General features: G+C 40.3%; 1 protein-coding gene and 1 pseudogene across 1 annotated transcript; both read right to left on the reverse strand.

The window, feature by feature from the left end:
- Positions 1 to 232: 232 nt before the first annotated feature.
- Positions 233 to 1171, reverse strand: LOC116600215 (annotated as a pseudogene).
- Positions 1172 to 9604: 8433 nt separating this feature from the next.
- LOC116599758 (olfactory receptor 51L1-like) lies at positions 9605 to 10492 on the reverse strand. Its single transcript, XM_032359736.1, is given in 1 exon segment — positions 9605 to 10492. A coding segment is annotated over 1 exon segment (888 nt).
- Positions 10493 to 11258: the final 766 nt, after the last annotated feature.

An 11258-nucleotide genomic window follows, 5' to 3' on the forward strand; every position in this document is an offset into this window, starting at 1 on the left:
TGTATTCTGCTGAAAAAGAACTAAAAAGAGGCTAAATTTCAACAACTGCATTATTTGGTCCTTGAACTTGAAATATTTTAAAGATTATTCAAATCATAGTATCAACAATGGGACAAGATCAAATGCTCCAGAATATAATTTGGCAGCACTAAATTTAGACAGAAAAAAACCTCAAATGGGCCCACATTTCCCCTGCTAGGTCAAAATTCTTGGTAAACAAAGGCAAGAGTACCTACTTTTTAGCAAAGACATGGCGCACTCGCTCTCGAATCTGTTTGGTCCTTACACCATAAATTATGGGGTTGAGTGAAGGTGGGATAACTAAATAGAGGTTGGCAACAAGAATGTGAATGTAGCATGGTGTGTTGTGTCCAAATCGTTGAGTGAGGAAGGAGAACACTGAGGGGATATAGAAAACACAGATGACTCCAACGTGAGAGCCACATGTGCTGAGTGCTTTTAGCCGAGCATCCTGTGATGGGAGGCGGAAGACAGCTCGCAGAATGTAGATGTAAGAGATGCCAATAAGGACCACGTTCAGCAGAAAGAGAGAGACCATGAAAAGCCCATAGATGGCATTGATACGGATGTTTCCACAGGACAGTTTTGCGACGCCCATGTGTTCACAGTAGGAATGAGGTATTACACGAGCTTGACAGAAGGGCAGGCGGTAGATGAGATAGATTTTGGGAAGTGTAAACAGAACTGGACGAAACACAATGAACACACTGATACCCACCAACACCCGGGATGTCAAGATGGTCGTATAGTGGAGTGGAGCACAGATGGCCACATAGCAGTCAAAGGCCATGGCCAGCAAAACCTCAGCCTCCATGCCAGTGAGGGCATGGATCAAAAACATCTGGGCCACACAAGTCCCAAAGTTAATCTCATGAGCATCAAACCAGAAGATATCCAGCATGCGGGGCACAGAGGTTGTGGAAAGGGCCAAATCGATAGTTTAAAGAAGGGCCAGGAAGTAGAACATGGGCTCCCTCTGAAGGTTCTGCTCCATCTTGATGACCAGCAGAATTGTGGCATTGCCCAGTAAGGCCACAAGGTAAACTGAGCAGAAAGGCAGGGAGATCCAGGCATGGGCCCCTTCCAGACCCGGGATTCCAACGAGGAAGAATGTGGTTGGGTGAAAAATACTACTGTTCTGGTATGTCATGCTGTCATTGGCCAAAGGAGGTGAAACTCTCCTCTTCTAGGGGAAAAATGAGAGAGAGCAAGAAGAAGAGATCAGAAGAGAGATCAAAGTCTGAAGGGGATGTCATGTCACTTGCTGGCTCAGTGTTTCAAGATAGAGTTGATGTCAAGCTTAATACATAGTAAGTGTGCCAATGAAGGACATATAAGAGATACCTCACAGCCATTTGATAAGGGAGGTCGAGGTCATATTCAGAGTTTCCACCCTGCCTGAGGATTGAGTTCTAATCCCAAATATGGAGGCTTGCAGCAAGCTCAGTGAAGATTTCTAATAATTAGAGCTTATCATTCACTTTGAAAGAGATTGGATGTGATTCCACTCTGGGAAATATCACTCTGATGAGTGACATTGGCAACACCAAGACTACAGATGAGGTCAAGTTAATATACTACAGAGGCAGTCAAAAATGCCTTTAAGCAAAAAAAAGACAGAGACATGAAAGAAAGAAAGAAAGAAAGAAAGAAAGAAAGAAAGAAAGAAAGAAAGAAATAGATAGATAGATAGATAATACCTTTAAAAATTCATAATGAAAATAAATTCTAGACCCAGGAGTCTAGGTACTCACACAATTAAAATCTGATTTCTTCTGACTGATCTGTAAAAACTCTGACCCTGGCCTAGCAGCCTCTTATACACACCAGATCAGATAATAAGGGCGACCCCTTGGGATGCCTGGCCAGGTATAGAAACAAGAACTCTTATGATTCACAGGTAGCACCAAGTATCAGGTGGGAAAGGAGGGTTGTCTAATGCCATATCACACCTGTTCACTCTCATAGCATATCCAGTACTCTCAGAGCACCTGTTATCTTATTGGTGTTCATTTTACCACTGCTAGGGAGCCAACACTCGGATACTTCCCTTACCAGTCCAAGACCCTGGGAAGAGAGGTGAGTTGGGTAAAAAGCCTCAAATGATTTTGGTACTAGAAAAGATATTTTTTGCACCTTTCTGGGACAATCATGTTTTAATAGAGAAGAATCTAGTTCTGTAATGATCTGAAGGGTATGGAGAAAGACACTTAAGTAATGCCTTCAAAATACGACAGAATGCATCAAACCACTCAGAATGAGGTAAAGGAACTTGCCCTGGAATGTATGGTTCAGCAGTTGTAATAAAAAATAAAGCAGAGATAGGAGCACCTGGGTGGCTCTGTTAAGCATCCAACTCTTGATTTCAGCTCACTTCCTGACTTCAGCATCAAGAGAATGAGTCTTGCAGCGGGCTCCACGCTCAGCATGGAGTCTGCTTGAGGTCTCTCTCTCCTTCTGCCTCTGCCCCTCTCCTGTTCACACATGCCCTCTCACTCTTAATAAATAAAGAAAATTTTTAAAAAGCAGAGATATTTATTTTTGTCTTTGTCATACTTTCACTTTATTTTTATCTTTTTCAATATAGAAAACATATCAAGGTAAAAAAAAAAAAACTATCATTTGTAAGTTCAGTCCAATGAAGAAAGAACAGTTCTTCAAAGTGCACAAACTCTTCTTTCTCTGTAAAAACATAAACACCTGGTCAAGTAAGAAACTATTGCCTAGAAGGGTGATGCCCAAGGTGAAGCTGGAGAGTCCCTGTTGTTTAATACAGAACAACACTAGGAGCCCACTCACGACAACAGCTCTCCACTGGCCTCATCCCTTCCTACTGACATGGAAATTAATTTCATCTAATGCAACTGACAGGATGATATTAAGGGCATTGCATCTTCCAGAGACTTTTAAACATAATATAATCCCCATTTAAAGATAATCTCATCCCCATTTAAAGATACAATTTTGTTTTTTTTCCTGCCGGGTGCAGTTGGCCACTTGGTCCAGCTCTCAGGCTGCTCTGCCCATGGATGGATCTCTGCATTTCCCGCCACACCTGTTCACCGGACACCAGCCACTGATTCACATTTTCCTTCCACAGGAATCGAGACTTTCACACAGCATCGAGCAGGGCGGCCCTTATACCTCTCTCTGAGGACTTCATGGGGAGTGCCTTTATGTTAGGCTCCTAGCACCTAAGGGATATTCCTAAGAAAACATCCCATTTTATTTTTTTTTTTTATTTTTTTATTTTTAAAGATTTTATTTATTTATTTGACAGAGAGATCACAAGTCGGCGGAGAGTCAGGCAGAGAGAGAGAGAGAGAAGCAGGCTCCCGCTGAGCAAAGAGCCCGATACGGGGCTCGATCCCAGGACACTGAGATCATGACCTGAGCCGAAGGCAGTGGCTTAATCCACTGAGCCACCCAGGCGCCCCGAAAACATCCCATTTTAATCCCAGCTTTATGTGAAGCTCTGGGATTGAGTCCTTGGAGACTGCGCACAGACCTCCAGATTCTATTCCCCAGACCAAAAATCCCAAGGAACATAAAAGCAAACTGAAGGATATGGAAGCACAAGTTGGAAAGTAGGGATAAAGCACATGGTTTTTGTCATCTATACTTGACACATGTGAAAACACACTGTCTCTCCGTGTGAATGTGGCTCTGTGGTCCAATTCGAGGGCTTACTGACCTACATAGAGAAGAAATTGGCTTATTTATTTGTCCATTTTTTCATTTATTTATTTAATAGAACTAGGTAATTTAAATTTAAATATTTGAACTAGTATAGAAGCTTTTTGTTTTTTCATTTTACTGTTTCTTTTCACTAAGTTTTTTCCAACCTCCTCTCATAAAGCTGCTTTGAGTTTCCCCAAGTAGCACCAAGGGCAGAGATCCATGATCTTTTTTCCACATTATTTTCTGCACATGAATTCTCTATCATAACCATGATTTCACCTGTACAAATTTCAAAAATCCTATCGATTAGTGCCAAAATTTCAATACTGTTATCAGAGTGCTGATTCAAGTTCTGGCTCTGCCACATTAGCTGCTTGACTTTGGATGACTTATGTATCATTTCTGTGCCTGTTTCCTTAACTATAAAATGGGGATCAAAATAATGTCTTTCTCACTGGGTACATTTGATACAAATTAGATCTCTCTGTGTGGAGGCCAAGAAAATTAAAGCCATCCCACCTCAAGTTTAGCTGATGTGGGAAACAGAGGCAGAAGACAATCATTAAAATTCCTTACCTACTGAAAAGCCCTTGAAACAGACAGAGTGGTTCTCCTCTGGGGACTCAACTGCCTTCACCTTGAGGTTTTGCTAAGGACAATCCTAGCCTGACCGACCACTTCTCCAACAGATCCAACCATGATCCTGTAAGTCTACTTTAACAATTCCTTTAGGAAACTTTATCTCTAAACCTCCAAGATAGTGTGGAGAATCATTCCCAAGCATATGGTCCACTGATATACATCTAAAGAGTCTCACGAGAAGATTTTTATTACTGGTAATAAATAACCTTTCTCCCAACAATAGCTAGCCCCTCAAGGTCCTGGAGACCTTGCTTCCAAAATTCCTTAGAGACTTACACCATCCCTAATCCCCTTTGTCCTCACCCATGCCCGAGTCCACCCCTCCCCTGCCTTTAAAAACTCTGACTATAAGTCCCTACTTTGCTGTGTCAGGTATACTTGGGCCCAAGCTTAAGCTTGTCAAATAAACCATCGTGTGACTGCATCGGTGCTTGGCTCCTTGGTGGTCTCTCAGGCATGAAAACTCAGGCATAACATCTGAAGCATTTAGGTCAGTGTCGTATACATAGTACATGGTCAGTCATAATTTGTTTCTTCTTCATCTTCTAAATTTCAGCTCACAAGAACAGATGCATAGATATTGTTCATGCAGAGAAAGTTTAGGAATCACCAATCACTGCCAACTCTGTGGCCATTTTTCTTCTGAAATCTCTAATAACATTAAATATTTTCTTTTCAGGGGCACCTGGGTGACTCAATCAGTTATGCACTGCCTAAGACTGAGGTCCTGATCCTAGGGTCCTGGGATCAAGCAATCAGTTTCCCTGCTGAGCCTGCTTCTCCCTCCCTCTCTGCCCCTCCCCCCAATGGCCTCAGGCTTTCTTTCTCTTTCTCAAATAAATAAATAAAATCTTAAAAAAAAATTTTTTTTTGGGGTGCCTGGGTGGCTCAGTGGGTTAAAGCCTCTGCCTTTAGCTCAGGTCATGATCTCAGGGTCCTGGGTTGGAGCCCCACATCGGGCTCTCTGCTCAGTAGGGAGCCTGCTTCCCCCCTCTCTCTACCTGCCTCTCTGCCTGCTTGCAACATCTGTCTGTGAAATAAATAAAATCTTTAAAAAAATTTTTTCTTTTCAAATATTAGAATCAATCTTGCAGGGGCACCTGGGTGGCTCAGTGGGTTAAGGCGCTGCCTTTGACTCAGGTCATGATCTCAGGATCCTGGGATCGAGCCCCGCATTGGGCTCTATGCTCAGCGGGGAGCCTGCTTCCCTCCTCTCTCTGCCTGCCTCTCTGCCTACTTGTGATCTCTTTCTTTCTGTGTCAAATAAATTAATAAATAAAATATTTTTAAAAATCTTGCAAAAATCAAGTAGATTTTATTAGAATGTGATCTTTTTGGATTGAAGAAATTATATCCCTTTATCACACAGCTGAAGTTTCTGGGAACCTTCCTAAAATGGCATTTAGGCTTATGAAATAAAACACTGACTACAACGTATGAGAAGTAATATCTTTCTCTCATTTGACCATTGCCAATCTTCTCCATCATTCTCTACAAACATTCAAGCTACTTCCTGCAAACTTATAGTTTTTTTCACCTGTACATATACAGTGAAATATTCTCTTGGATCCAATAGGTCTTTGTACAAAATCAAAATCAATTTTAAGACATTTGCTTAATGGTACGTTTCTACCTTCTTGAGTGTGAGGTAGGACACATCGAATCTTGAGAGATGCTGAGAGATATCTTGGATCCATAAAGGCAGCTAATTTTAGGAGCAAAATGAGCTCAGAATCTCAATAGCAAATATTAAAACAAACTTAGTCCCCACTGATGCAGTTTAGTTATTCAAATAACTGTTATATTAAACAAGACCAGCATCTGTTTGTTGTAAAAACCAATAAATTCTTTTTAATGACTAAGACAGTTTGGATTATCTTTTCAGAAACTTAAAATGTGAAATATCTCAACAGATACAGATTTAATTCTCCTCCTCCTCCTCTTCTGCCACTGCCTTTTTCTTCTTCCTTTTTTCTTACCTGAAAGACCTCCTTCTGAGTGGCCTCAGCTCTGTAGCTCTAGTCTGAACTGTTTGCTTTTCATGTTCCTAGCTGGGAATTCCCTATTCTACTCTCCTGTTTGGAATTCCCTTTTTTCTTAACTCATGTCTTCCCATTTCACAGACAGCTCCTTACTTTTTGTGGAACACATCCTTATATTAAGTTCCAAAAACAGAATGAATGGGAGGTAGAATTTCAACATCTCTGTATGCGTGAAATATTATTTTGCCCTCAACTATCATTGATATTTTGGGTTTAGTCATTACTGATTAAACTGTGTCCCTTTCTGCCATAAATTTATATGTTGACATACTAATACCCAGTACCTTAGAATATGACCTTATTCAGGAATAGGGTCATTACACATGTAATAATTTAAGTCAAAATTAGATCATACTACAGTAGGGTGGGCCCTTGATTTAACCTGACTGGTATTATTATTAAAACAAAAAAAGCTCTGTAAGAAAACACAAGTACATCAGGAAGGCGCCATGTAATCTAGGCCTGAGGCCTGGAATAGACACTTTTTCTGAGTTCTGAGGAAGAAACAGCACTGCAGATCCCTCCCTCTCAGACTTACAGCCTCAGGAATTGGGAAACAAGAAATGTCTGTTGTCCAAGCCACCCAGCCTGTGGCACTTTGTTGCCACAACCCTAGTGAACTAATACAGTTATATTGGTTGAAGATGATTTTATAAGCATGACTACATTTATCATCTATCCTCCATGTGGAATCCAAGGGTTCCGATACCACTGTAATTCCTTTTCTTGCAGGTAAGCTCTTTTGATTTTTCTTTCCTATTTGAAATATATAGTATCATCTTCTTAAATTTCTGGAAATTCATCCTCATTTACTAAGTGAATTGGACCTTTCTAAGGTACGGATCTATGACAGTAAAAGTTGGAAATTAGTTTTAATTTAGTATCTCCCTTTTTTTCCCTTTCTCTTTATAACTCTTCTTTGTTGACAAATGGTTTTCTGGATTGATTGTCTATGTATATTTTTCATTATTTCATATTTTAGTCATGATTTCCCTCCTTCCTAATATTATGAGATATTTTGTTAAACATTTTTTCCTATGCTTGTACTGATTTTTATAAAAGTATGTGTGGCTATTTAAGAAGCACTCCAGGATTTAAAAACTTTTTGTCCTATCTGAGCCCTGAGTTCTGAATCAAATGGAGGGATTTTTTTTTTTTTATGTCAAACAAATGAATATAAAGAGCTTCAACTTTATCATTGGCAAGCTGTCAGTTGAGAATCTTGTTTAAATGTGTTCTACAGTGAAATTCCTGACACAGATCCATTGAATTAGGTGGGCCTACTGGTCCCATTATGGTCTGAGAACAGGCCTTTATAGGACTAGAACATGCCATCTATTCCTATAAAATATATTAGGAGGCATAATGTATGCTTCTTCCAGGCTGTTGGTTTCCAAAAGAAAAGACACAAAATAAATTGTGCTCACTGTTTTGTACTTCTCTAAATATATATTTTACCTTTATTCATGTGTGTCATAAAGTTACAAGGAAATGGCTTTAACCCCTTCAAGACTTTTCTTCAGGCTTTGTTAGGAAAGACCAAATATAGCTTTTGGTCCACAGGAACTGGTATGGTAATTGGGTGAGATAATGGGATCATTACTAAAGGTAACACCCTTCCATGTACATAGCCAAATATTCTGTTCATTACAAGGTTTCTCCACACTGCCTGTAAGCATAGGAACTCCTCTCTGTCATATATGAGACCTGAGATATGACTGGTCTCAAGTCTTATCTCTGCTCCCTCTGCTCCTTTCTGGTGGTTCTTTCCTTGCCATGGTAGTTTCTTCACAGACATACACTGACCAGTGCACAACTGAAGGCTTCTGAGGAATGTCCTGAGGTCATGTGTTTGTCTATGCACAGCTCTCTCTCCTCTCTGGTATTCTACGTTGTCATTCAGGGAGACCATCAGACTCAGTTTGGGTTCTCTGCCCCTATCTGTGACTTGATAAATTTCCAGTAAGTAAATAAGTAAGATTAGGTCAGTGTTTGGGCTCATGATATTTTCCCCTTCTTTTAGAGATCATTTCCTTTGTTTCCTTTTTATCCAGTTTTGAGAACTATTATTTTATAGTTATTATTTTATAGGTGAGAGAATAAATCTGATCCCTGCTACTCCATCATAACAATAAACAGAAATGAAATGTTTGTCTTATATTTAATGTTTGATTGCTTAATTGTTTTTGCCCAAGTTATAACCTGATTGTGTGGGTAAACACTCTCCGAAACCGTCTACATTCCAGATTTAGTGATATCCTCTTGATCTCAATGTGGTGAGTGCACTCCTGCTTAATTTTCCCACTGACTATGTGTGGACTTTGGGTGAGCAATCATGACCTAGGTGCTTATCTCAACACCAGCAGGTGATTATGATTTCTAATAGCTGTACAAGGGACTAAATGAAGAGGATACACAGGTAAGTATAAAAGGATAAGGTTAAGAAGTCAGTTATAGGGATGATATTTGACAGAGAGAAGACTGGGTTTGGTAGGGTCTTCAAAATTTCAGGACCACTACAGGACAAGCCTACTTTCTTTCTTTCTTTTTTAAAAGATTTTATTTATTTATTTGACAGACAGAGATCACAAGTAGGCAGAGAGGCAAGCAGAGAGAGAGAGAGAGAGAGAAGGAAGCAGGCTCCCTGCTAAGCAGAAAGCCTGATATGGGGCTTGAGCCCAGGATCCTGGGATCATGATCCTAGCCAAAGACAGAGGCTTTAACCCACTGAGCCACCCAGGTTCCCCCAAGACAAGACTACTTTCTTGAAATAAATTTTTCCACAACAGTTGGGCACTGGGGTCTTGTGTGTGGATCACAGACTACCAAAGATAACCTTATCTGGGTCTTTGAATTGTTTAGAGATCTTAGTTCTATTATTATTTTTGAAAACAATACGGTATGTCATTAAAAAGATTATTTTGTTATATTAAAATCCTCATAATGTATGAGGACACAAAGATGTTCACATAATGCAGAGGTATCATCAGAACAATGACAAAATTTCAAATTTACAAACAAGAAACTTATAACTGAAAGAGATTCAAGGAATTCTCCAAAAAATCACCTATCTAGAAAGCTGCACCTTTAAGAATCTGATGGAGAAAATTTCCTCCATACCAACGCCATATGCTTTCTAAAGATTCGGACTTTGCCTAAATATGTGGAAAATTCCAAGACGAATCTGCTTGGTCCTGACACCAAGCAGATGTCAGATGTCAGATATAGATGTTAGGATTGAGTACTGGTGGAAGAAGCAGGTAAATGTCTGACATGAGAATGTGGACTATGGGAGGCAGGTGTTTCCCAAAGTGATAGTCCATGCATACCCCTATTAGAGGTACAAAGAAGATAAGCACCACACATACATGGGAAAAACAAGTGTTGAGTGCTTTTAGTCACTCTTCACGAGATGCAATGCCTAGTACAGCATGGAGAATTAGGACATAGGAGAGGAGGATGAGGACTGAGTCTGTTCCCAGTGTGATAATGACCACACACAACCCATAGATGTTGTTGACACTGGCATCAGAGCAGGATAATTTCAGAATATCCTGATGCAGGCAAAAGGGGTGGCTGAGGACATTAGTGTGGCAATAATGATAGCGCCTTAGTAATATGGGGGTGGGCATCATGACTCCTGCACTTCGTAGCAAGCAACCCAAACCAGTCTTACCAATCATATCATTGGTGAGGATGCTTGAGTAGTGCAGTGGATGACATATAGCCATGAATCGGTCAAAGGCCATGGCCAGCAGCACTGAAGATTCCAGGAATGTGAAGGTGTGGATGAAGAAGAGCTGAGTAAAACAGGCTCCTACTTTGATTTCCTGGGCTTCCCACCATAACATGGCCAATATCGTGGGGAGTGTAGACATGGACATGCCCAGGTCAGTTATAGCCAGGATGGACAGCAGATAATACATGGGCTGGTGGAGTGAAGACTCATTCCAGATAACAGAGAGGATGGTGATGTTGCCTAGAAAGGCCTCCAGGTATGCAAGACAAAATGGAATTGAGAGCCAAGCATGAACAGACTTCAGCCCATGGAAGCCCTCTAAGAGAAAGGTGGGTTCCAGAGTAACACTGTTATTCCAGACCACCATGGTGGTGCTTCAGAAGCACTTTGGGTGTAACAGATGCTGAGAAAGTCACAGACTATTCAGACTGGTTAGCAAATTCTACTATATTCATGTAAAATCAATTGTTAGTGTTCTTCAAATGACTTACACAAATAAAAGTAGGAAGAAACACATCTGAGGCAGCTGAATCATCAGGTCAGGAACAGCTTGTAAAATATGCAGTATGGTCCCAACTGTATACAGGGACCTGTGATCTTTGCTAGGATGCTCTCAGGTATACGTCACAGCCTTGAAAAATTAAATTACATGCAAAATAGAGAAACGTAAACCTTTAGATAAGTTGTGTACATTAACACAACAAAATTTAAGTGAAAATAATAAAGCTGCATTGATCTCCTTCAAATTAGCCTATAGATCAATTCTCATTCTTATTTACGTTTTTGAGAGCACCCTTATAGCCTTAATCTCATCGTTTTAACACATTCTTCTGTTTTGCTAAAAATTAACATGCATGTTCTGTGAAAATGCAAAATGATGAGAAAGGAAAGGTCCTGATGTATAATTTAAATATGTTTTTTAATTTATTTTTATTTTCAGCATAACAGTATTCATTATAATACCCACCACCTGGTACCGACCTCCCACCCCCCACCCCTTCAAAACGCTCAGATTGTTTTTCAGAGTCCATAGTCTCTCATGGTTCACCTACCCTTCCAATTTCCCTCAAATCCCTTCTCCTCTCTAACTCCCCATGGCCTCCTTGGTATTTGTTATGCTCCACAAATAAGTG

Source organism: Mustela erminea, chromosome 9 (genome assembly GCF_009829155.1).
Source record: "Mustela erminea isolate mMusErm1 chromosome 9, mMusErm1.Pri, whole genome shotgun sequence".
Lineage (NCBI taxonomy): Eukaryota > Metazoa > Chordata > Mammalia > Carnivora > Mustelidae > Mustela > Mustela erminea.